Source organism: Lissotriton helveticus, chromosome 8, assembly GCF_964261635.1.
Source record: "Lissotriton helveticus chromosome 8, aLisHel1.1, whole genome shotgun sequence".
Taxonomy (NCBI): Eukaryota; Metazoa; Chordata; class Amphibia; order Caudata; family Salamandridae; genus Lissotriton; species Lissotriton helveticus.
Genome location: NC_136069.1, coordinates 1,226,811,442 through 1,226,838,482, shown reverse-complemented (window position 1 = coordinate 1,226,838,482; position 27,041 = coordinate 1,226,811,442). Strand labels below are relative to the sequence as shown.

Sequence of the window (27,041 nt, the reverse complement as noted above, 5' to 3'; positions counted from 1 at the left end):
GGGAATTTGTTTTGTCTCGGTAATAATAGGGACTCCCGATCGGAGGACTCATGTCCGGTTCCTCCAGTTGGAACTCCGACTTACGAGCTATACGTAAAACATGGGGTAGGCCCCATCACCTACAACGAAGTATGGATTAAATACACTAGGAAAGATGGTGTTTTAAAATGGCCCCAATATGGTAGTTTTGATTCTGAAATCTTAGACAACCTTGAAGTTAAACTCTTCAAAAAGAAAGCCCGGCCGGCAATGTTTGACTCCTTCCGCTTATGGCGTAAAGAAGCCAAACAAAAAGAAATTAAATTAGCTAAGAAAAATAAGAGAGAAGGGGGACTTTCAGTAATGCAAGCTGCTGTGCAGTTTAAAGATAATGAGGAAGAGCAGATGAATGAGCAGTTGCACAGGCAACGTAAAATGGCAATAGATAAGTGTTATCCAGTTTTGCCGTCTCTTCAGCAAGAGGCAGCAAAAGAGCGTGAAAAAGACCCATTAATGTCACATTTGCTAAATTCACCACCCCCCTATGCGCAGAATGCCACAGCACCCCCGCAACCTTTAGTTGCACAAGCTGCGCCTCCTGCTCCTCAACAGCACCCACCAGCTGTTCTTCAGCTGGCTCCTACTTCTTCGGTGCAGCCTCCACCAGGCCCACCGACCACTTCTGTTTCACCTGTGTTTTCTACGATTTTGCCTACTGTACTTTTTACATCTCCTAATGCTTCCTCTACGATTTTGCCTAGTGCCCCCTCTATTTTCCCTGATACCTCTTCTGCTATCTCTACCCCCGCCTTATCTCACCCCGTTTTTCCATCTGTTTGTCCTTCAGTTTCACCTTCCATTCGGCAGAAAATGGCCAGCACTGTTACTAATCTTCTTTTACCTCTTTTTGGGTCGCCTGCTACGACCCCTAACATAGGAAGAAGACAGTTGCGAAGTCAACTGCCTGATTATCAAGAGAGAGATTCCCTGAATAGTTTAGCTCGGAAATGGGTCATGGACACTGCAAAATATGATTTACAGTCTGTCATGGAAGTCTTCCATCAATGGGAAGCAGCGACACAGAGATATGTTTTCGAACAGATGTGTGTTTTTCTTGGCGAGGATTTAGAAGATAATGATCAAGACTGCATCCCACAAGAGATGTGTCGTGTACGGTTTAAGTTTGGAGAGGGTATGATTGTAGGTCCAGATGTGGAAAAAGCAGTTGAAATGTTATCATATTGGAGTAAGGGAGGCAGTTCAGGGTCACCATCTGAATCTAATACATCCAGTAGGAAAAAGGCGCAACAATACCCTATGAGGGAAGTTCCCCCACAGTGGAGAGAGGGCGACACGACTGCTGTCCCACCTATTCTGCCACACTTTCAGCGTGTATGGGTACATGTCCCATGAAAGCGAGCTGAAGTTTTAGCACTCAAACAAACATTACCAGATCCACGTAAAAATCCTGCAGGGTACTATAAAGAATTGTCACAAACTGCTGGGTCATGTATAATGAATTTAGCCGATATCGATATGCTATTTGGGAATGTTGTTCCACAGCCTTTATGGGGTAAAATTCGTCATGTAGATCATGACCAGGAATTAGGTGATACATGGGCTAATATTACTGCTGCAGATGCCCGCCAAGTTGGTGGTGCCAAGCCTGAGCCTTTGATAGCAGAACTCCCTGGTAGAATAGTAGATTACATGAAAACGATAATACCTGCAATACGCGTAAATTGGGATAAGTTGTCTGCATGCAAGCAAAAGAAAGAAGAAACTGTTTCAGATTTCTTCACCAAATTTGAAGAAACATTCATTGACCACAGCGGTCAAGATATGACCACAGAAGGTGGTCAGAGATTGTTTGTCGATAAATTCGTGCACAATCTGCTTCCAGAATTGTGTAGAAAATTAAAAGATTCAGAAAGTACTTGGGCAGTCTCATCTTCAGCCCAGATATTAGCTAATGCACAATACTACGAGAATAGAGACAAAGATGAGAAAGATAAAGTAGAAAAGAAAACTAGAGAACTCAAAACGAAGGTTTTGCTACAGCAAGCCTATCCACCACGTGGTGGTGGTAATCAACATAATAATGGCCAGAATCACTACCAGAATACTTTTCAGCAGCCTCAACAGTATCCGAGAAACTCGCAAAGATTCGATTACACTCAACCCCGTGTAGGTCCCAACCAGTGTTTATATTGCAAACAAGAGGGTCATTACAAGTATAATTGTCCTGCCCTATCACAACGTGCAAATGGAGTTTCTGGTGTAAGAGGTCGTGGCAGTCAGCAAGCGCCTAGAGGTAGAGGGCGTGGAAACGCCCCACAGGACACACGTCCCCTTCCACCACAAAACTCTATGAACAGGTTTGATCAGCAAAATAACGTATCTGACAGGACAGCTCAATACTATGTTGAAGATTATTACACAGAAAATGAGCAGTGGGAGAATGATGACTGCTAGGACAGCCATAGACAAAGAGAGGGAGTTGTTTCAGTTCCAGTAGATCAGAGTGGACCTTACGTTGAGGTGATTACATCAGGTGTGTCAGAACCTTTTCTGTTGGATACTGGTGCTACAAAGAGTTCTATTATGCACTCCAAACTCCCTGGCGCACCTTTGTCTGGCGAAATGAACGTTTCTGTAGGTTTTTCTGGCGCCCCGGTTAGAAATCCGATTTCTGACCCTTTATCTCTTTCTGTTGGTCCTTGTGAATTCGAAGCACCCCTTATTCTGACAACAGGTTGTGGTGAAAATTTGCTAGGATTAGATTTGCTAAAAAGATTGTATGCGACTTTGTATTGTTCTCCTTCAGGAGTACAACTCACTTTAGGTAAGAAAGTGGTTTCCCCCATGTATTTGTCGAGAGATGCACTTCCAGCAGAATTAGCACTTCTCCCAGATATTCTTTGGGCTACTGGTCCTAACGATGTAGGTCTTTTAGAAATTCCACCACATGTTGTAACATTGAAGTCGAATGTTAAAATGCCACGAATTCCCCAATACAGAATATCTAATGAGGGTGAAAAAGCTTTGCTAGCGATTGTCTACGAACTAATTGAAAAGGATGTGATTAAAGAAACACGAGGCAATGTTTGCAATAGTCCTGTTCTGCCTGTTTTAAAACGAACTGACCCTTCTCAGCCACCTGTGTACAGATTTGTGATTGATCTTCGAGAAGTAAATAAGATAGTCGTGCCACAATTCCCAGTTGTGCCCGACATTACCACATTATTGACTATGATTCCAGCTTCTGCTTCATGGTTTTCAGTGATTGACCTAAAGAATGCTTTCTTCAGCATCCCAATTGCTGAGGAGAGCAGGGATATTTTTTCCTTCAGTTTAGGAGGTTGAAGCTGCCGCTTTAAACGCGCTCCTCAAGGCTACTGTGAAAGCCCCTCAATATACAGTCAGGCTCTGAAAACTCAGCTTGACACGATTGTTTTGCCTAAAGGTGCCACTCTTGTACAGTATGTGGACGATTTGCTCATTGCTGCAGATAATGAGAAAATTTGTAAACAGGCCACATTGACATTGTTGCGTCATCTGTGTGATCTGCATCACAAGGTGTCACTTTCCAAGCTTCAATATTGCCGACAAGAAGTGACCTACTTAGGTCACCTCTTATCGAAGGAGGGAAGGAAACTGACCCCAGAAAGAATTCAGGCAATAGCGAAATTGAATGTGCCAAGAACACAGAGAGAAGTGCGTGCTTTCTTGGGCATTACATCGTACTGTAGACAGTGGATTCCAAATTTTTCGTTATTGGCCAAACCCTTGGTGGCACTAACGTGTAAAAATACACCCAATCCCATTCCTTGGTCTGAAGAGTGTCAGAAAAGTTTTCTCGAATTACGCACAGCATTATGTTCGGCTCCTGTGTTAGGTACCCCCAACTACAGTAAGCCTTTCACATTGTATGTCCACGAGAAGGAAGGCTGTGCATTGTCTGTGTTGACTCAGTTATTCGGAGATAGACAGCGGCCATGCGCCTATTTTTCGTCAACTTTGGATCCGGTAGCACGAGCATTGCCAAGTTGTTTAAGGGCCACAGCAGCAGCAGCTGTTTCTATTCGACAGTCGGCTGGTCTAGTAATGAATAATACACTAATCGTGATGGTCCCGCATGCAGTAGACACATTGTTAAATAGGACCAAGACACAGCACTTAATTAGTGCTCGACTGTCCAGTTACGAATTGACGCTGCTAGCGAGCCATGTGCACATAAAAAGGTGCAGTACCCTGAATCTAGCCACGTTGTTACCAATTGCAGAAGAGTCAGATGCTTCAGAGCAGCACGATTGTTTCCTCACAACAGAGGAAGAGACAAAAGGGAGAGTAGATTTATTTGCCACTCCTCTCGCTAAATGTGATGGTACGTTATGGGTAGATGGTTCATACTTTAAACTCCCAAATGGGAACGTGACTACAGCATATGCTGTCACAACTTTGCACACAGTCGTTGAAACTGCACGAATACCACATGGTTCAGCTCAAGCCGCAGAACTAGTCGCCCTGACGAGAGCATGTGTATTGTCTAGAGGAATGAGAGTGACTGTCTACACTGATAGTCAGTATGCGTTTGGAGTGGCTCACAGTTTTGGACGATTGTGGAGAGAACGTGGGTTCCTGACTTCGCATAGAACTAAGATTCAGCATGGTCAGTTGGTGAATGAGCTTCTTGAATCACTGACCTTGCCCCTGCAAATGGCGATTGTGAAATGTAGTGCTCACAAGAAGGTGACTGATGATGTTGGTCGTGGAAATGCATTTGCTGATGAGACCGCTAAGGAAACGGCAAAGAATGTGATGAGCCGAATGTATGTTGCAGGCCCTGAAAGATGGACTGGTGAGGTTGGAATATGTGAGGACACGATAGAAAGTGTGAAGTCCATCCAAGCTGAGGCCACAGAGAAAGAGTTAAGCACGTGGAGAGAGAGTACAGGAAGAATGGATGCAAATGGTTGTTGGGTTGAATTGACAGAGCATCAGAGATGGTTGTTACCCGATGCATATGTGCTTGTAGTGGTTACAATGGCTCATGGAATGGCTCATATCAGCGCGAAAGGGATTTGCGAGTTGTTGGCCCCAGTGTGGAAGAATTCAGGGATTCCCAAGTGTGCAGAGAATGTTGTCAAGAATTGCATGGTATGTCTGAAGCACAATCCTAATAGGGGAACCCCAACTCCAGCTGGTCATTTTGCACCTCCTACGTATCCGTTCGAGGTTTTGCAGCTAGATTTCATACACATGGAGAGGTGCAACAACTTAAAATACGTACTCGTGGTTGTTTGTGCCTTCTCAAGATGGGTAGAAGCCTATCCCCTAAAAGACAATACTGCCTTGTCCGCAGCAAAAGCCCTTGTAAAAGAGTACTTCCCCAGGTTCGGAATGCCGAGAATGGTCTGGTCTGACAACGGAAGTGAATTTGTGGGTCGTGTGATGAAAAGAGTGTGTGAAGGGCTAGGCATTAGGCAGAAGTTCCACGCTGCAAATCACCCCCAATCAGCTGGATTAGTGGAATGTTACAATGGCACGCTTAAACTTAAATTGGCCAAAATCCAAGCGAGCACAGGTCTTAAATGGCCTGACGCTCTACCCTTAGCACTCCTATCCACCAGAATGACTGTGCATTCGCGAGTGAAACTCAGCCCCTACGAAATCGTCTTTGGCCGGCCAGCCAACATATGGGGAGTGCCTAGGCCCATGAAGTTCAGCGAGCTGCAACACCCTATTTTGCTTGATTACTTGTATGAATTGACGGCTAAATTGCGTGTTTTACATCAACAGGTCCACAACACCCTGCCTCCGGTCTCTGAGACTCCGGGTCACTCCATTGACCCCGGTTCCTGGGTTCTCGTCCGCAACTTTCAAAGAACAAGAAACGACCAGCCCAGGTGGACCGGGCCTCATCTCGTCCTTCTGTCTACAATGTCAGCTGTTCGGGTGGAAGGGAAGGCCAACTGGGTCCACGGGATCCATTGTAAAAAAGTACCCTTCCCTCTGCCCTATGACCAATGGGTCCAGAAAGGTGGCACTGATTTAGAGCTCTCAACTGATGACCGTGTAAAAGAAACTAACCCTGAAAGTGAAAGCGAAAACATTTTTCAAGAAACTGTGCCACCACCAGAACAATTGAACTCTTTGGAACCTGAACTCCTGTTTCAGGACCAGACAGTACCAGGAAAAAGACGCTACAATTTGCGACCGAGAAAAACAGACTAATAAAAGTGATTCCTTTTTATGATCTGAGACCAAGACCTATGGACTAATAAACTTATCTTTTTCCCCAAATCCTATTTTTGAAAGTGCAGATCTCCCATTTAGGAAACTTGCTTATTTTTTGTTTTTCGAACCGCCATCCGGGTTCCGCTGCTAGGGCCGCGATTGGTTAAAGTCTTCGGAAGTGCAGCCAACGACGTTAGGTCGGTGTTTCTGGTCGGTCCAAGGGAGTTGCCCTAGACTGACAGAAGCACTCCTTAGCAGAATCAACCTCCTCGTCGCGGGCAGCACCTTAGAGAGGATGGAGTTTCCTGATGTGGAGAGACCTGCCAAACAAATGAACTTTAAGCAGAGACTATGTAACACGATGGCGAAGAAAAGTTTTATCATATTGTGTATTTTTATGCTATCAAGCGTAATGATCTTTTTGATAAGTTATGTTTTATTCTCTTTCCATGTAACATTTGCGCCTACTACATCACCCATACCTCCTCCTACTATTTCCTCTCATTCTTTCCACCCTCTGCCTGACCACGAATCAAATAGAAGGTTAGAATTCATTAATAACTCCTTCGTTCAGTTATTACACCAACACCAACTTGTAATGAACACAACTAACTGTTGGGTGTGTGGTCTCATGCCTCACACAACGGATAAAGGTATCCCCTATTTGGTCCTGCCATTTAGTCACAATGGTTCAGTATGGGCATATAGGACAATGTTCATATATGCACGAGAAATCCAACCCCTACGTTCTGTAAAAGACAACCTCAAGACTAGCGCCCTAGTCAAAGGTATAGTTGACAGGATCAAGGAAGTAACGTCCTATGAAGATACTCCGGATGATAAGATACTTGCATATGTAGGTTGGAACGTGACCGGATATGGCACTACATTAAGTGAGAGACAGCAAGCCAAAAGATCGTCCCCTATCTGGATCGTACCCCATCAAGGTCACCTGTGTCTGCAAGGTATTGGCAAGAATCCCAGAGCTCAGCTAGGGAAGAGTATCTGTACAGAAACTTATGTTTTTGGATCTCAGACTTCCCCTGCGTTTTTAGCCGCTAAGGGTACTTATTTCATCTGCCATGATAGAGCCTATACATGGTTGCACCCTGACTTCTCGGGCTCATGTTTTGTTTCATTCCTGTTACCTCCCACCTACACAGCAGCGGCGGATTACCATCGGACAAGGGTAGTTAGAGGTGTTTTGAGTAAAGAAGACACTGCAGGTCAAGAATTTGGGGACTTTGCAAAGGGTTTTCTGCCGTTCTGGGGATCCATGGCTAACAGTAGAAACATAAGGCAATTAACAAGGGTAGTTGAATCCACCGTGATTGAAACTGCTGGTGCCCTTAGTAACCTGACTGCTGAGCTCCAGTCCGATCGACTTATGACCCTTCAGAACCGGGTCGCTTTGGATGTAATACTTGCGGACCGAGGTGGAGTATGCAAATTGATCCAGTCTAGTTGTTGCATTTTCATCCCAGATAATGCTCCAACAGTGTACAGGGCCATCTCCAAACTGCTTAAGATTTCCGAATCTATTCATGTGGATAAAGGAGATTGGTCGTTAATGGGATGGTTCTGGGAACTGATATCTGCCTGGGGATGGAAAATTCTGATGGTCATTGGGATGGTCTTAGCCATTCTTTTCCTGTTCTGTCTGTGCATACAGTGTGCTCCTGCAATATGTGGCCTCTGCGTCACATCATATGTAAGGAAGCCTGTGTCAAGAGATGAACTAAGTACTAGAATGATGTTACAGCAACATCTCAATGACTTTAGGAATATAGATCTGGACTCAGACTAACATGAGGATAGATTAATTGCCTATGTAAGGGCAAAAGGAGGGTTTGTGGTTCGGAAAATCTGGATTCATATAATTATACTGGACTCGAGAAATAAAACTTCATCGAAATATGACGAATTTGGTATCAAAAGACCGAGAATGACGAGTACATCATGTACATGTATTTTCGGCGTGTTGAGTGACGATTTCACCTCGAAATCGTCATTTACATTCTGAACCCTTGGCTCCCATTTATATGTTGCCCTTTACATAGGCCTTAATCCAGTTGAATTTGATTCCACAAGGACACATACTCCTTAATCGACTTTTCCCTGACCTCAGTACAAGTTAGAACCATTGCCCCAGGCCGAACTCGTTAGGTCAGTTCCCTCCCAGTGGCAGAGCAAGATAGTATCTAGGCTCAACCAGCCATAAAACCATTTCAGCGCGCACACCTGCCATATCTCGCTCACATCTTTCTCCACTCCTTTGCTTCACTTACTTTATGGTGGGGAGGTGCCCGTTTTTATTAGGGGTCCAGTGATATCTGATGAAATGTTGGGCCTTGCCGAATGATTTGTTGTAGGCAGCACGAAGTGAAATATGGACATGTCATCATGACTCTGCTTTTTCTTTGTACTGGAAACATGTTAACGATTTACTTTACAACCAGGATTGTTTTGCCTAGGGCCCAAAACTGTGTATAAGAAGAGAAGCCTGACTTCATGAAAGTGTGCAGTCTCCTGAGAACATACCCGTATTGTACTTCTAGGACACCTGTTACCTTGGTTGCAGCCAATAAACTAATCTTTGACTTCACCTAGAAGACTCTGAAGTTTCTGTAGGTCTGGATCAGGAAGAACCCGAGGTCTCTGGGTGTTGATTCCCTGGCACCGCTGGGTTACCGGTTCTGTGCCGGTTCTTTAAAACCCAGTACCTCAGTCCCAGGAAGAAGAGGACAACATCTGCTTTTGCCCCAGCCCTACCTGCCTGTCCAGGCTCCAACCTGACTACAGCAAAATTCTGGCGTGTCCAGCAGGAGTCCCCCAGAGCCTGGAGGACCTGCCTTGCACCCATTTTACAGACTGTCTCCTGTGAGCACCGGATTTGCTCAAACAGAGACTCACCCACTGAATCCATAATCAGACGGCTCCGCAATTTTGCACCACTCTGCACCCGAGGCCCACGGGGTGAGTTTGAGTGCCCAACTCCACGAGGACGTCTCCCCAGCGATCCTGACTTGGAATTTGGTGATCTTCGACCTCCCTCAAGCCAACGCCTTTAGCCTCAACCTGAAGAGTCCCCCCCTGACTGCGACCAGAGCTGGTAAGAAGAACCCAATGCCCAACTGCCTTGAGTGGCCCAACCGATGGTGTCCAGTTATCCCCCAAGATCCCAACTTACCTCTCCAGCCGGTGGTCACCTTCAGGAAGCCTCCCTACCCTAGCCTGCAGCATCTTTTCCTAACCAGAGCTCTCCATTGAAATCCTCAGGGTCCCCGATGTCTCCAACTAAAAAGTAATCCAAGAGTGATCAAAAGTAATCTCACAATATTTTAAAGCATTTTAAAAGTAATACTAACCTGTAAACAATTCCAATACAATCCACAATAGCATTTCTGTGTACAGCCTTATATTTGAAAGTGTTCTACCAAATAAAATACAGGTATATCTTTTTATACTTATATAATTGGTCTGGAGTCAGGCTCTGAGTGTGTGCCATCAGCCTTGAGTGAGTGAATACAATAAATGCTTAACACACCCTCTGGATAAGCCTAACTGCTCACCAACACTACCACAAAGAGAGCTGTTAGTACTTACCTGATTTAACCTCTGCTATACCACTGGGGACTCACTGGACTCTGTGCACACAGTAACTTTCCATGGTATAGTATATACCGAGGCAGCTTCCTACCGCCTGCCTACAAACTATGTTCAAACCAACCATATTTTTCAGATGTTTGCTCTGAGTTTTAATTTTTGCCCACCACGTGTGCCTGCATCCCACAACCAAAACAACTTGTTAAAAGGACTCACCCCCACATCATCAGTGTAGCACGCTTCATCATCGAGTTCTCATCCAGAATGTAGGGAAAAACTCACTGTATGTTGTCTGGTAGAATACCATATCCCTGTGACTTATATGTGTCTCTCTAGCTCATATTCCATGTGCACCAAAAAATATAAACTATTTTTTTGCAAAATGAACTCTCAGTATTTCATGTAATGCACCATCATGCGTTCAAATGTATTTATGCAGCCTCACTTACAATCCTATAGCTCTTTAGTGCTCCATAGGGCTCTACTACTACACATTTACTACTACATATTAAGGTTTTTATTAAAATGACAACTGTGTTCCAAGGTACTTGTATATTTGGTACTCCGAATTAGTAGTTTCTTGTAATTTCTTGTAGATATTTTGTTTTTGCTAATGTCTGAATTATATGTTGTGTTTATGGTTTGCTTATGCAAACAGAATAAAACTTTTAAGACATTGTTTCTATGATCTGACTATTAACAAAATGAAGTAAATAAAGAAGTGTTCTGTTTGAATTTTAGGAATTGTGTATAAGTTATCCTTTGCACTTTAATATGTGTGTTTTCTATTGGCATGTAAGCAATATGTTTCAATTTATTTAATGTGCAGGAAACTTCCAGGATCCAGATGAACCCATTTTAGAATTTAGTTTAGGTAAGTCACTTTGTGCTGATTTTAAATTTAAAAATAGAATTTCCCTAAATTATTTGTATGAATATTGCTGAATCTAAGCTGTTTAACTACCACTTTTGTTTTTCTGTATTGCGTGCTCTGTTTATACTCTATTCAGCAAGTTGATTAGGAATCTGTCCCAAGGTTCCCAAAGAGTAGTTGGCAAGATAGACCTACCTATGACTTGCCTTCATGTTGTAGCTGACTGCCCATTTCTGGCTGATTCTTGCCCCCTCTATAGATAAGTGGCCATCATTGGCTTAGGTGAGAAGGAAGAGGTGCTGCTGTAAGTGCTCGCTGCTTCCCAGTGTAGCTGTACTTTTGAGATCCAGTGATGTGGTGATTTTTGCCTACTCGGCTTGACTCGGGCTGTACATCTACCCACACTTAAAGCTTGCACAAAATTGTGGTTCAACCCATTGGGGCGCAATGGATTGGATTTATGCTAGTCGATGCATTGGTACTGCAGGGAGGGAACCCTATCACACCGAAAGGCTCAGGCATCCTTGAACTTGAAATGCAACGGTGACCAAGCTACATTGAATACACAGCCACTAAAGGCATTGTGTGGGTATGTGATCAGTGAGGCCCCTGCAGGTATTTCTTGTTAATGCAATAGCCCACTTTGAGCTCCACCTATGGTGTTTCGCTTAAACATGTATTCGGCCCTGAGGATGTAACAACAGGAGCGGGGGGGTCTCACTTTCGCAGCTGGTTTGAAGGCAAGGCAGTCACCCCTTTCCAGATACTAAAGCTGAAAGTAAGTTTCTAAGCATCCTATGAGAGTACGTAATATTAAGCTCAGAAATATGTTTGCCTCTGCCCATAACCTTAATAAATACAAACACTTATGCAACTAGTGCAGACATACTCACATATGCATTCACTAGCAAACTTTTTATAAAGCTGTCTGTATAAATAACCTTAATCATAAATAATGCAAGCACAAGCAAGCTTTGATAGTTTAGGCATAGTAGAACATTCAATACATATATTTAAATATATTTAAATATTTGTTAATAATGGAACATAAATAAACAACTTCCCAACTCGTACTAGTTGGTCTAAATACTCTGTACATGAATCTATAATATTACCATACATAAATAATGCAAAAAATAATGAATTTCTATTTTGTTTTGTAATTTTGTATTAGCATGTTTGTAAAAATTCATCACAGGAACAATAATGATAATAGCATTCAACATGTAGCAATTCATAGCAGAGAAATAAATACATTATAAGCAGAAATATATATATAGGAGATAAGTACTATTTGTTAGAAAATAGAATATATACAGTGAATAAATACATACATTAATAATTGAATAAAAAAAGCGGGGGGCTTTGAGATAATAGATAATGTGGACAGGTGTAAAAAAGAAGTCAGAAATCAAATATTATAATTACAGTTAAGTAATTACAGTTCAGGTACATTTCTATCTTAAGTTTTGTTACTTAAGATAAATGTGATTTATTTTGTGTTCAAACATCAGTTATATGTGTTATTACTGAATTATAAACTAAAGCTTAAATGGTTTCAGTGTCATTTGACTTTCGTAAAACTGTGGATATAAATACTGTTTATCGTTTAGTTAACCCTTTCCCTGCTGCTGTCGGCGATTGGCCGTCGCGAGCACTACCTCGCTGGTGCTGCGAACGGCCGACACGGCCCCACCCACTCCGCGGAACCGCAGCACTGCCGCGAAATACCGGCTGCGGCTAAGGTGTTAATACAGACCTCTTCTAAAACCTCCCATTCTGTTTTTGTTTTCAAACATGGGCTGTTCTGTGCGCACATTAAAAATAATGTTCTTCAGAAACGTCCTCTGTTTACTCAAATAAGTCTTCACTTCGCATAGTTGTAACAAATGCACTTAGCATGCTGTTTTAAAACAGTGTAATTCTTTTCTTAGTGGTCATTAAGCAATAACTTATATGAGCTTTAGTTTCTTTTCTCTGCATCGGAATTCGAATTTGCAGATTTTATGAGCTGTAGCCTCCAGACATTTCTTCAGCTAATTCAAATGATAGGTCAGTTGATCATGGCAGCTTCTGCACTGAAACATCTTTCAAGTCCAGTGTCACTTATTCACAGAGCATGGAAAAAGTCTTAATCAAAGATAAAATATGAAAAACCTTTCAGTTTAATTAAGATAATCAGTGTCTCTGTCAGACGGAGCATCCGTGGCCGCTGCTGCTCTGTTGCCCCTCCGAGTCCCACTCCCTGTCTGATTTTCTACGGTGATCCCCACTCAATGTAGTTGGGGTAAAAAGAGTAACCATGTTTCAGGTAAACTCCCGGATTTTACTCAGCTCAGCAGCATGTCCGATCTCTACTAAATCAGTTTCAACTTCTAATCCATGGAAATGAGCGTACCACTTCTAGTTTCTAGGGCCTAGATGTATCAAGCCTTTTGCGAATCGCAAAGGCCGAAAATCGCAAACGGTCTATTTGCATGTTTTGGCATGCATCAAAAATTCACAAATTAAGGAATTGCAAAAATTGACGATTTCCTTATTTGGCCACAGCATGTAAGGAATCGCAATTGTGCGATTCCTTAAATGCCATGTATGTAGCATTTTTGAATAGCGAATTTTGGTTAAGAAATCGCAAATTACCACCAACTTGTAGATGATGGTAATTTGCGAATTCTTTAAAAAATGCACAATTTGGCATTTTTGAAGGTGACATGTGACGCACACACATGCCCATAGGGCATGTATGTGCGCCATATGCACACACATGTACATTTCAGGGGTGCATGAGGGTGTCCTTGAGACACCCCTGCACCCTTGAAATTATTCTCAATTTGCGATTAGCAAATTGCGAATCGCAAATTGAGATTAATTTCACAATCATTCCTTAAATGCGAATTCGCAAATTGCGAATTCGCAAATAAGGATGATTAAGAAATCCTTAAAAAATAGCAATTTCTTACATACATCCCATTTTGCGATTTCTAAATAGCAATTCCTTAAAAATCGCTATTTAGAAATCGCAAAGGGGTATGTTGATACATCTGGCCCCAGATTTCCATTTTTACAATGAAATAGAAACACGTATTTTATTGAATTTATGACAATAGCACACATATCATTGTGCACTGTTTGAGTTAAGGATTCTAAAAATACATATTAACACATTTTGAAAATATTAGGGCCTATTAAAAAAGTGTATTTTGGAAACTGTAAATTAGAACTCCGTTGTAGTACTCTTTGATATACTCTTACATGACTTTATGAAATGGCCATACAAAATCAAAAATGGAAATATGCAGAAAATTGTCATATGCAGTTGTTACAAATACAAAGGACTGTCATTTCTTTGCACTTTTACTCATTATTCACAGAGGCATGTAAAAGCAGGTAAAAGAGTGCTCCTGTAGTACAACTTCATAAATACTTTTGTGAAACTGTTCCTACAGGATTAAATCTTACCAGGCAAGTGCTGTACTACCTCAGTATCACAAACTATGCATGCAGATATATATATTTTTTGTAAATAATTTGTCGCAAATTTTCATGCATAGTGCATAGATGCTTCATCATCACAGACAAATAACTATTGGCAAAAAATATCCTGGTGGGCCCCTTATTTTTCTCAGTATTCTTTTGTTTCAGGTGGCTAATCTGTTTTGACTAATTGCATAACATTCCATTTTTGTCTACCTACAAAGATAAGGGAATCCATTACAACTAGTACGATAATCTTGAGGTGACGTGGAAATTGTAATTTAGGATGTGGAATTACATTGAAATTAAAAACAGGAACCTGACTGGCCCCTACAAAATGGGGAATACCCACAAGAATGAGGAATACCACACAAGATAGCTACACTAGTTCCCCATTTTTCAGGCTGCTGTTTTCTTGATATTTCATCGGGTTTTAGTTGATCAAATGTCCAGAAATTTACTGATAATGCAGTATTCCTAAATTCCTTGTTTGTAATACTCAGTTTGGCTGGGGATTACCCAGACGGTGTTATGAGGACCCAAGTATCCTGTTGGGCCCTGCATGTAAAAACAAAATGTATACCGTTAGCGGAACCCCACGCTCTTAAAATGTTCTTGAACAGAGGATTAGGTGGCTATTCCTCCAGTCTGGTTGCCCAGCTATCGCTGACCGTTCATCCAAAAGTGCTCCACTGGTCTCTGAATTACCACACAGATATAGAGTAGGTCAGAGGACAAGTGATTAGATGGTAAGCAAGATGGATCTTTTATTGTTGCAATATGTATAACAAGCATGAAAAATAACGATAGTACACGCGGAGGCATAGTCTGCATACATAGCAAGTTGAGAAAAGCACATCTGTCATCAATACAATACGAAAGAGGTCTATTCAGTTTCAGTATATCACGGAACAGTAGAGTCGAGCATAACGCAGCCGTGCAATATGTCCATTTAGTCACTGACATCAGATATTGAATCTTCCTGCCGGGGATCACATATTTTGCCTCAGAATTCGTTCCATTTACCCCATATCCTTGACCATTTCCGGGGGCAACCTCTGTGCATATAAAACTGCTCGTTCCGCCACCATTGCACTGTCCATATCACATCCCCATTTTCGGTAAGTGGGAATCAACCCTGTTCCCCAATGCTGGGCTATTTTACATTTCGCAATCATCATTTTTAGGGCCGCCCAGTTCTGCATCCTTAGGTTTAGGTCGGTGGGCTCCCATATATTAAGAAGACACCTTTTTGGTTCTGGCAGGACGGTGGCTCCACCCACCCGCGAGATCGTGCTCATGATTAAGGCCCAATAGGGTGCTATCTGTGGACACTCCCAGAGGGTATGATAGAACGTGCCCGGCAGGCTACCTTGTCACAAACAGAGGGGAGTGGACAACCTCCCCAGTTGGTGCAGTGTAGTGCACGTGTAGTATATGTGGTGAAGGATTTTTAGCTGCACTAATTTGAGTTTCGGGGAGATCGCAACCCCTCGCGGTGACGCGAGTGCCCTCTGCCAGTCATTGTCGTCTAAGTCTCCGATATCTATTTGCCACCGGTCCCTCAGACTCAGTGTGGGATCTGTTTGATTGTTGATTAATTTTCGATAGGTCTGAGAGATGGCCTTTTTACACATATAATCAGTGAGGAGTCTGTCCTCCAAAGGGGAGGCCTCTGGTAACTGTGGTCCAGGTGGGATGGCTCCCATAAGTGCGTGCCTGATCTGCATGTATCGGAATGTTTCGATTGGTGCCATACCGTACGTATCCCTTAGGTGAGCAAAAGCTACAACTTCCCCTTTCTTCCACGGGTCTCCTATCTTGGAGATACTTATGAGGTCCCACTGTTTAAATCCCTTAGTGTGACGTAAGTTGCTTAGCCGCCGGGTGTCCCAGAGTGGTGTAGCCTGCGTTAAAACTCCCTCCCATCCCAGTGCTGGTTGCACACTGTCCCATAACCGGACAGTGTGGGCTGTTGGGCCCGTAAGGGTGGATCCCCATGGGGTGTTGTATAGGGCACTCATAATGTGATCAGCTGGAAGGGCATAGCTGTCCATGCGGCAGGCTGGTTCGTCCTGAGAGGCGTGTAGCCACTGGTTAATGACAATGAGCTGCGAGGCCCCATTAGTACAGCTTGATATTGGGCAAAGCAATGCCCCTGTCGTACCGGCTCTGCAGTAATTTGTGCATTGCTATGCGAGCTGGCTTTCCGTCCCAGAGAAGAATGGTGACCTCAGCGTCAATCGCTTTGAAAAATGTGGGGGGATCCGGGAATGGGGTGTTTTGCAGGGCATACCGAAATCTGGGCAGCGCCATCATTTTCAAAGGGGCTGCCCTCCCGAGCAATGTCAATGGTAACGATCTCCAGTGTTTCACATCTTGCCGGAATCTCTTGAGTTGCCCCATGAGGTTTTCTTCAATGAAGTGTGTGGGCTGAGGCATGATATACAGGCCAAGATATCTAAACCCTCTGGTCGCTATTCGGAGGTCACAGCCCGGCGTGGGGGGCCATGCAATACATATAAGAGTGATTTTGCCCAGTTTATAGTGTATCCTGAGACTTTCCCATAGGAGGCGCAGATGTGTAACAGGCTAATAATGGATTGCGCCGGGGATGCCAAATATAGCAGCACGTCGTCCGCATAGAGTGAAATGCGGTCTTCCCACCCCATGGTCCACCTTAATCCTCGAATAACCAGGTCCTGCCTTAACCCCGCCGCCAGCGGTTCTAATACCAATGCAAATAGGAGCGGTGACAGAGGGCAGCCCTGTCTAGTATACCTCTCCACAGTGGAAATTCATCTGATATTCGACCGTTCGATTCGGGGTTTAGTATATAACAATTGGACCATGCACAAATCTTGAGGCCAAAACCCACATGCTAAAGGACTGCAAAAAGAAAGAGCCATTCGACAAGGTTGAATGCCAAGCGGGCCTCTAAAGAGAGAATGACGGCGTCTTCTTGTATAGTAGATATACGCGCCATGACTCCACATAGGTGCCTCAGATTGAGAGCCATGCTACGGCCTGGCATTAACCCGTATTGGTCCGGGTGGACCAGTGTTGTCTGATGCGGCTGCATCCACAGCGCCAATGTTTTGGGCAGTATTTTCGCTTCCGCATTTATCAGTGAGATCGGCCGGTATGACGTGCAGTCTTCTGGTGGCTTGCCTGGCTTGTGAATTGCAATAATCGTTGCCAGGCACTGGTCCCTAGGTAATTCTCCCCTGTTCAGACTGTCACAGTACATATTGAGCAAGTGGGGCATGAGTGAGGTGGCCGCCTTTTTATAGAATTCTATTGGTATGCCTTTAGGCCCCATCGCCTTCCCCGTGTGTAGCGCTCCCAGCGCCAGCTCGTCTGATGTCAGATTGGCCTCCAGTTCTTGCGCTGCATCATGTGTCAACGTGGACAGTCTGATGTCACAGAGAAAGGCCAGATTATCCGCAACGGTAGCAGTGGCTGCGGGGGTGTACACCTTCTCATAGTGGGTCGCGAGGGTGCTCACTGTCTGTTGTGGGTCGTAGTAACAGTACTGTCATCTAACTGTAGTTGTGAAACCTAGCGGTTGGCTCTCTCTCGTCTCTCTAACCATGCAAGGAACTTGCCCGTCTTGTCCCCTACTTCATAGATCGTATGCTGTGTTGCGGTGTGTCTAGCTCTCGCCGCTTCCCATGCGTAAACCCTGTATTCCTGCTGCACCAGAGTTACGTTGTGTGCCGTGTTGTCAGTAGTGTTTGCGGTGTGTTCGCGCTCAGCCCGAGACATTTCCTGTTCCAGGGTGTCTAAGTGCTGTCTCTGTTCCAGTTTATGCCTGGTAATTAATGATATTGCTTGTCCCCTTATCACCTTTTTATATGCCTCCCACAGGGTGGTCGGGGAGGCAGCTGAGTGTTCATTTTCCACAAAATATTGCCCCGTGGCCTTAATCAGACCCCTTTGTACCCTGGGAATTTTAAGATAGCCAGGGTGGAGTGGAAAGACCCATTTCCACCCCGGAATATGCAATGTAAATTTAATTTGTTCAGAAATACCACTAGGCAAGAGTATTATCTCCAGGACTCTCTCTAGCCCCGCTGCAAGTGTGAAAATGTAGTCTATCCTCGATAGGCTATTGTGGACCCCTGAGTGGAAGATATATTGTCTTTCCCATGGGAATCTGGTGTGCCAGGTGTCAACTAGTCCCAGTCCGACTGTGAATTGAAGAGTGGCGCTGCTGGGGACTCTGGGGGGTTTGCGGTCGATAGCGGCATCTCCCGTGGCATTGAAATCTCCACCTACAATCAATTCCCCTTGTGGTAATGTCAGTAGAAATCTACCCAGGGCTGGGAAGGCCATCTGGTGGAGTGCAGGTGGGATGTAGTACGACACCAAGTTATATGATCTCCCCTTCCAATGACAAGATATTGCTGTGAAGCGTCCCTGATCATCCGTCCAGGACACAGTCATGATGAGGAGGAAGCTTTTTTGAATCAGTATCCCCGCCCCTCGGGAACCAGAGGTAAAGGCAGAGTGTGCCACCATTTTGAAGCCCCACCTATCTAACTATCTAAGGCCTTGCATGTCGACCCACCAAGTGTGTCTCTTGTAACAGAGCCACCGCTGGAGCTTTGCATTTGAGATATTGTAGGACCAGACCCCTTTTGATCTTGTCGCCCAATCCATTAACATTCCAAGATACAATAGTAAGGGGGGCCAGTATAGGAGGAGTTATGGATTGGGTGTTGGTGTCTTCAATTTCAGGTGCCATTTGTTGTATATGTAACATCATCTGTGATCAAGTGCAATGCGTTCTGTGACATAAGTGCCCATCTAATGCGGGCGGCAGTAGGCCTGACGTTGCTATGTCCGCCACTGCAGCCTCAAAGTTCGTGGAGGTAGGGTCTCTCAGTGCCCGGGGTTTTTCGCCTCTCACCTCAGTGGTGTATGGTCTACCTCCCCCGCTGCTTAAATGTCCCGGCGCACTTGTGGGCACATTCCTCCTCTTACCGCCTCTGTCGCACTGGATTCGGCCACCTCTTCGCTGTGTGCCACTCAATATCCGCTAGATTGGTATGCGCCACTCTGCCAATGATATTTCTGGCCGGCCACTCTGCCGGTGATGTTTCTGGCCGCTTCTCGCGCCGCCGGCTCCTCCGCGGCGGTGGATCAGGAAGGCATGCAAGGCCCCGGCTCCACCTTGTCCTGCAGGACTCAGCTCCGCACCTCTCGCCGATCGGCTACCTCCACTCCTTCAGGCCTCCGGAGCAGCTGGATGTGGTCAGCATGTGGGCCGCACTCTGCAGCATTTAGTTCTTGCCGCGCTACCTCAGGATAAATGTCCGGATTAATGGGGAATATCTCCGTGATCACGGAGCTCTCTCAGGCTGCGGCCACGAACCCTACTACTAAGTTGTTTGTTGAAATTTCTGCAACCCTCATTCCTCCCAGCGGAGCACAGTGCTTTCTGCTTGCGCCCATTTAACAACTTCCGCGTACCAAAGCGGGATCGAGGGGGTAGTGGCCGACTTCCACTTCATCGCTATTGACCTCTTGACCAGTAGAAGTGCAAGGTGAGTGAAGCAGGTTGTAGCTTTGCCAGTTGTGAGGCGAGGAGTCAGGCCTAATAAGTACTGTCAGGCAGTGTTGAGCTGCTGCTTGCCTGTGTCTTGTGAGCTGTCCAAAAGGAGAGCGTCCCAGTAGAGTTGCAAGGGCGCCCAGGTCCAGAAAAAGTGGATCATATCTGCCGCACCTGCCTGACATCTAAGACACTTGTCTGCAACCAGGGGATAAATATGATGTAAGCGTCGAGGGGGCGCGGGGGAGCAGGGTAAAGTAGGCCCTATCTAGACTACAGAATTGCATGTATTTGAATCATGGGTGCGCGGAAAATTGCTGGGATATTCGAATGTCTTGAGCCATTCCAAGTCATGAAATGGTTATCCCAGGGGAATCCTCCCACCGGGATCACAGAGGCGCCAGCCTCTCCAGGACTTCATGCACAAAGGATTGGTAAAGCCATGTCACTAGACACCTGTCGTGGCCTATTGAGTACAGCGTGTGGAGCATTAGGTGTTGGGCCTGTTCTGGACCCCGGAGCCCCCTGTGTTGCTGCAGCGTCATCCTCAGGGCCGAATAGGTTAGAAAAGCTTCCTTGTGTAATCTATGGAGATCTCGGAACTCCTGGAAAGGCATCAGTGCGCCCTCAGAAAAAAAAAATCGTGGAGCGCCATGATGCCGGCGTCATCCCGCAGGCTCACTCAACAGCTACTCAACCTGTATTTCCCCAAGTGCACCTAAGTGTTCTGTAATGCATATATTCTTTAATGGTCATGAGTAATAGGGGCTTTTTGAATAGACATCCAATGTTACCATAATAAACATTCAGTTGTTATATGTTAATGAGTTATGTTTGAAAAAATTTAGAATCCAAACTGGCTATACAAGAAATCTCATGTGATTTGATATAACTATTTCTCCTGTGCATAAAATGTGGTTCCCTTTAATGTAAGACCTGCATACTATGACCTTCCTGTCAATTGATATACATTTTCATTCAGTTTTACCAATGTGGTAAAATTAAGACAATAAAATAACATTACATTACTTTAATAATCTGCATTTGTTAGGCCTTTTTCTGCTTCACACTGTTTGGTTGAGGTGAAATATATTAACTCCTCATTTCTCTGATCGTTAGCTGTCGATAACAGTAGTCAAACGTACTTCATTTCTCCACCATCCTACTCATTTTCAAGGCAACAAAGTGCTATATATTTTGGAAGAAATTAAAAGAATCATTCTGTTTCTATTTTCCTGCTGTTAGCTTGCAGTGAGTTGATCACACCATCACTTGACCGGAAGCCCAGCACCTTTGTAGCAGTGAGTGTGACGACGCCCCCTCAGGCCTTCTGGACAAAGCACGCACAGACAGAGATCATAGAGGTATGGTTTACCCTAGGCCGGTAATGCGATGGTGTTGCTCCATTGTGGATATAACTTTACAGGCTGTCAATAGTTCTTTAAAACTAGAAGTGAATGAGTGTGTGCTGTTCTTAGTGTTATGATCATTTCTGTAAAGCAAAGATTTTCATTTCTGAAGAAGGTAGCCTGGAAACACCTCACCGCTGGGAAACATCTCAAGCCCTCATCTTTTTACCAGATGTAAATTAGGGAATATATAAAAGAGAATGCACTCAAGAAGCTGTACTGGATAATTAATGCTGGTGGTTTCAATAGGGAACAGCAGTTGTTTTCTACCTCTCCCTTGTAAGTCTGAGCTGAATTTCCGCCACTTCAATGTATAGGATATTTAGCATTTTTGCATTTCATATTAGAGTTTTTCAGTTTAGACATTTTTATTGATCACATTTTAGAGACCCATGCTTGGGAATACATTGATAACCTGAACAGATAAATGAGTGGACAGTTCATTTGTGCCAATTAAAAATAACTATAAAACATACTGCAAAACTTTCATATTTTCTAGGTTTGCGAATATTGGAGTTCTTCTGTGACTTTATCTGTCAACAACTCATTTTTCTGAGCCCTACAATCAGTGTTGAAGCAAAGCGCCCTGCTCCTTTCGTCTGCTTGCATTTTTTTTTCAGAAATGGGAACTCTTTGGCAAAAAAAGTTCAGTCTTTTTTACCTACATTTCATAGATCTCTATAATTTTTAGGCATTCAACAGGCTTCCTAATATAGTACTTATTTTTCAGAATAATTGTAGATGTATGCTTCAACAAGGCCACTAAAATCAAGAAGAGAGAATTGGGGGTCACTTCTAAGTTTTACTTTTGTCTGAAACATATTCACTCATGACTGACCACGTCTCCGTACTAACACAAATGTAATTAGTGGCACATTGTTTGTAATACAGAGCGGTAGCCTTTCTAGTGGTCTATCCCAAGAAGGGGCTAGAGTGTGTTTACTGCATGCTACATTCGTGCTTGTCTGGACTGGAATTAACAAGTCACATTTGCTGAAAAGCACATTTCTGCCTGATAAGTAAAAACATGCAACGCTTCATCAAGGCCTGCGTTACGTTATTTTACTACATTGTGCTACAGTTGCCACACTCCTTCCTGCTCTGGTGTCTATGCACCTCCTCCTACTACCCAATTTCTAGTGCTCCTTTCATGACCATACATCTTCACTCTGTCCCATCTCAGTGTTACTGTCAGGAGCTGGGTACAAGGGTCCATCTTGCAATTTCTTCAGTCCAAGACTAGGTGAAGTCAGTGCTGGAAATGGGCGGGAACGCACAGGGGAATTGAGTTTAGGCAGTGATTCTTTAGCTGGCATTCAGTTCCACCTCAAAATTACAGGTGGAAGTGTCTGTTCCTGCTGAGAATGGGTGTGGAATAGATGGATGTTGACTGGTCAGAGTTTGAAAATGTAATGCACTTATTCAAGCTGATGTGATGGTAATCCACTAGCTGCCTGACATTGACTTGGCTCTTGGGCTCTGCCCTTCTACACCACTCTTTGTTGCTTACCGTCTTCAGTTATTAAATTCCTGGAGGACGTTATTTGCAGTTCCAGCAGATCTTGGAAGATAGATTAAAAAATAGCACAAGGTTTTGGGGAACATTAAACACTGTTTTCCTTCCACTGCCTGTAGTACATGGCAGGGGCACAACCCCACTCTGCCTGCCACTAAAGTTCAGGCACCTCAACTCTCGTTAAAGTGCTTTGAAGTAATACTACACTTTCTTTTTCCGAGCTCCTGTGAAACTTTCCCTGTTCTCCTACCAAGGGTTTGATACATTGGATATGTGACTGCGCCTTACTTTATTTGCCAGCTGATCAAAGGTCTGAGTCTTGGCATTGCAAGCTGGCACTTAAATGCCCCGCTTACTCCTTGGCAGGATTCCACTGGCGGAAAATAAGGAAAGTGATTTCGGTAAACACATACATGACTGGGCCTTGTACTACCTCACTGCACTCTGAGCTCACTTGCACTTTGCCCGCCCTGATAAACGTTACACTGATCTGTGCCTTCTCCCTCTTTCGTTTCAGGGAACAAGCAATCCTATATTTCTGAGCAGTATTGCCTTTTTCCAAGACTCCCTTATAAATCAGATGACGCAGGTCAAGCTTTCTGTTTATGACGTCAAGGACAGGTCGCAGGGAACCGTGAGTACTGCTGCCTTCTTCTCGAGTGCAATATTCTGTTAAATGTTTGTGTTGGTAGAGGGATTACAGTTTGGAATGCTGTGTTTTCTGTTGATTTTATTGCTTAACTTGAACTCATCGATTGCCTTGGGACAAGAATCAAACATGGTAGTGAAAATACTAGAGTCGCCATAAAGTTGTTTTTAGCATGTTTGAAGAACCGCCGTCCTTCCCTTTGAGAACTATGAATGCACAATCCTCTCAGCACCATGCTTCATCACAGATAGGTCCTAGAAGAGGACATTCTAGGGAGTAGGGCGAGAAAGGGTTTTTTTCCTTTACAGCTGTAAAGAATGTACATAATACAATCACAACCCGATTTGAGATGAAATTGCGTTCTTTCGTAATTTTCTCCTCAAGTACAAATTCTCCAGGCGGTCCGGATCTCAGCATAACTTGCACTCGATGAAAGTTTAAGCCAAAAATTGTCTCCAGGTATAAATAATGGGATATTAAAAAAGAGAGACGCTTTAATTCGCGATTCTGGACCATTTGGGAGTTCTTGTTCCTGTGGACTGCGACAGCAGTTGCATTTATCAACCCTATGCTTGCATTGAACTTTGTTTCGAAGGCAACAATAATAATAGTACCAGCATTTGTAAAGCGCGCAGCTACCTCAGGCGTGGTGTACTGGCGCTGGGGGCCATCGGAAAGATTAAGCGAGCTATTGCCCAGAGTCACAAGGTGCTGGGCTAACCTGCCGCCGGTCTGAGTTAAAACTGGGTTGCATCATAGCTTTTTGAGACCAGCTCGAAAAAAAAATTGGGTCGGCTCTAACGCAGGCATGGGACTCTGCTTTTTGTGGCCGGGCACTGTTTTTGGATTTTACAGGACTGACAGGCATTCTCATAACTCCCCAACTGTGTGTCCCCAGAATGGGAAATCAGGCTCAAGCTAGACTGTGCACAGCAGTTGCATATTTTTTTAAACTTTTTACCTTTTTCCACGTCAAAAATCTTTCCCTACACACCCTGAAAAAAAATAGTCTATGGTGAACTTTCCCTCGCTTATAGCATCTCCTGTGCCTACTTGAAGTGCATACAAGCTAGAAGTTGAACTAGTGTGGCAAAAGTCATTGACGATATTTGAATGACTATGTGAGTGTTCGCCACATTGGCAAAACCACCTAGCATGTCACTCTGATCCCCCAGTTCATAATTATAACAGTGGGAACCTGACCAGCTAGTAGATTTTCTGCAGTGGTAATCGCCACCTGTGCCCTTAATGAATGTATTGTTTTGTATTGTATTGTATTGTATGGTATTTGAATTTACTCAGTGTTCCACACCCCCGATGAGGTGCCAAAGCACATTCCTAGACTGGTCAGATGCTACTTAGTGGGACTGCTGTGGATGGAAGAGTGTGTCTGTCATGTGGCCTATGTGAGTCGTTTTTATTTTTTTGTGTGAGGACCAAATATATGCTTTTATTGGGCCTTACTCACAAACAGGTAGTCAATGTGCACCCATAGATGTATGTCTACCTATGAGGGCACATTACCTTATTTTTTGTTGTTCATCATTATTCTCCAAAGTACACCTGGAAAGCCACACCAGTGCCGGTTGCCAGACATAATAGTGGGAGTGTAAAGTGACTCTGTGGGCTCTTATTCCCATTGTCCCTGAGTGCTCCATGGAGGATTTCACAAAGTGGGAATGGAACCCCCTGTGTAAATGCATGTATTTTTCTCTGCAGAATTTTCTTTTTCCCCCTTGGAGAAAGTCCTTGCTCTACACTCTTACTAGAACTGCTGGTAATTCATGACAGCTTCCATCCTTGAAGGGAAGGAGTACATTAAGTACGCTTTCCAGTATGCAAGGAGGATGGAGCGGAGTTTGAGAATGCCCACAAACGTACATATTTGTGGGCCTTTCCAAACTGCCAAGGCAGTGTCCACTTCCCACCCCTGGAGTGGGATTTACACATGCGGAGAAATCAGTAGTAAATGATTATACACCTTCCAGGAATATATTTGAGTATTCCTTGCAGGCTTTAGAAGGTAAATTAGGTCATAAACATACGTTTATTTAGAAAGTTTTATAGAGCGCGAACAAGATCCTCGCGCATATCAGAGCGCTTTACACACATAGGTGAATAAAGACAAAAGAATAGTTAAACACAGCATTTTGTGCAAAGATGCCTATGGGTTACAAAGACAAAAGAATAGTTAACAAAGCAGTTTGCGCCCAGATGAGCGAAATAAATGGTTACCCATATAGACAAGGCAAGGTAACAAGGTGCCGGGTGATCTGGCTGATTGTGGCCATAAAAAGGAAAATAATGAGTCTCGAGAATTCCTTAGCCTAAATTCATGTGAATTTAGCCAAGAGGATCGATTTTACTTCTTTTTTGAAGGATCCCGTGGAAGAGATAAGTCTGGTTTCTGGAGGGAGAGCATTCCAGATCCTGGGCGCCATCCCTGAGAAGGACCGTTTATATGTTTTTTTGTTGTGGAATCTTTGTGGTTTTAGTAGTAGATTTTCTGTGCTTCTTGTGGTTCTAGAGCCACCCGAGATTGTCAATTTCTGATCGAGGTAACTGGGCGAGTTGTGATGTAAAGCCTTATGTGTCATGCACGCTATTTTCAGGTGTATTCTAGCTTCGTATGGCAGCCAGTTCAAGGATTTTAAGTCAGGAGAGATGTGTGAGCGTTATTTTGAGCCAGTGATGAGTCTCGCTGCAGCATTAATAGAGGCCCTTAGGGGTGCGGTTGTCGATATGGGGAGGCCACAGAGGGCGACACTTCCATAATCTACTCGAGGGATAACTAGAGCTTGGACAGCGGTCCTGAGGTTGTTGGCTGGCAGGAAGGGTTTCAGCTTGAATTGCAACCATAGTATTTAGTTGGTGTGTCTATGTGTGTGAATTTGAAGTCAAGGGAGCGAGAGAAAAGGATTCATAAGCATTACGTGTTGGTGTGTGGATACATAGAGGGTGTGAGCACAGTGACATGTATGTGCAAAGTGTTTTGGTGTTATGAGAGTATGGCGTTCTTTCTGTCCATTTGTGTTGGGTCTGTGATTCCAGCCTTGATTAATTTCTGAGAAATCTCCACACATCGCCTGAACCATCCACCTTGGCATTCACACCGACTCTTGACCGGGATCAGATGTATTCAAAATGGGAATGGCATCTCTGGAGTTTCTGGTCCTTATGCAGGTTCTGTAGGTCTCAAGCATTGTGTGCCTCTATAAAGTCCTCTGTGACAACCTTTCCTAGATTTTGACTGCCATTCCATGTACTTGTGATAGTATACTGTATGGAGCGTATGCTTTGGATTCTTCCCTCATTGCTTTCCTGTCAGTTTCCTATATAAAAAGACTGGAACTCCAATGAACCCTTTTCTGTTTGTAAGTAATTCACGTGCTCAGAAAGACCTGTCATTGTCAGGTCAACAATACCTAGAATGTTGAAGTGAGATCGAAACCAGAGTCAGATGGTTAGAAAACTATGATGTGTACTGAAAGATAGCAGAAGGTAGCTGGTTTAGTCGCAAACACTATTATTTCTGTTTGGTTCTGTGTCTTACCTTCACCATTTTTCAGTGTATACACGGTCTCCAGATTTATCCTGTGATTGGAGAAAACAAGGGAGGTACCCGGGGTTTCCAGCTTCACTCTTCACACATCTCTAGATGAAGTGAGCACCAGAGGAAAGTAGCATTATACCTGTCCCCACGTCTGCAGGAGATTAGTGATGTCTGGTCACAGCCC

The 27,041-nt window shown here is 44.0% G+C and overlaps 1 protein-coding gene across 14 annotated transcripts in view; it reads left to right on the top strand.

Moving 5' to 3' along the window:
- The window catches only part of INPP4A (inositol polyphosphate-4-phosphatase type I A), a 1,031,799-nt gene that overhangs the window by 588,888 nt on the left and 415,870 nt on the right, over nucleotides 1–27,041 (top strand). For all 14 annotated transcript variants that reach the window (XM_078658189.1, XM_078658185.1, XM_078658188.1 and 11 more), the window contains 3 exons: nucleotides 10,655–10,699; nucleotides 20,976–21,094; nucleotides 23,173–23,289. In XM_078658189.1, coding sequence (XP_078514315.1) covers nucleotides 10,655–10,699; nucleotides 20,976–21,094; nucleotides 23,173–23,289 — 281 coding nt within the window. The remainder of the gene's footprint in view (nucleotides 1–10,654; nucleotides 10,700–20,975; nucleotides 21,095–23,172; nucleotides 23,290–27,041) is intronic.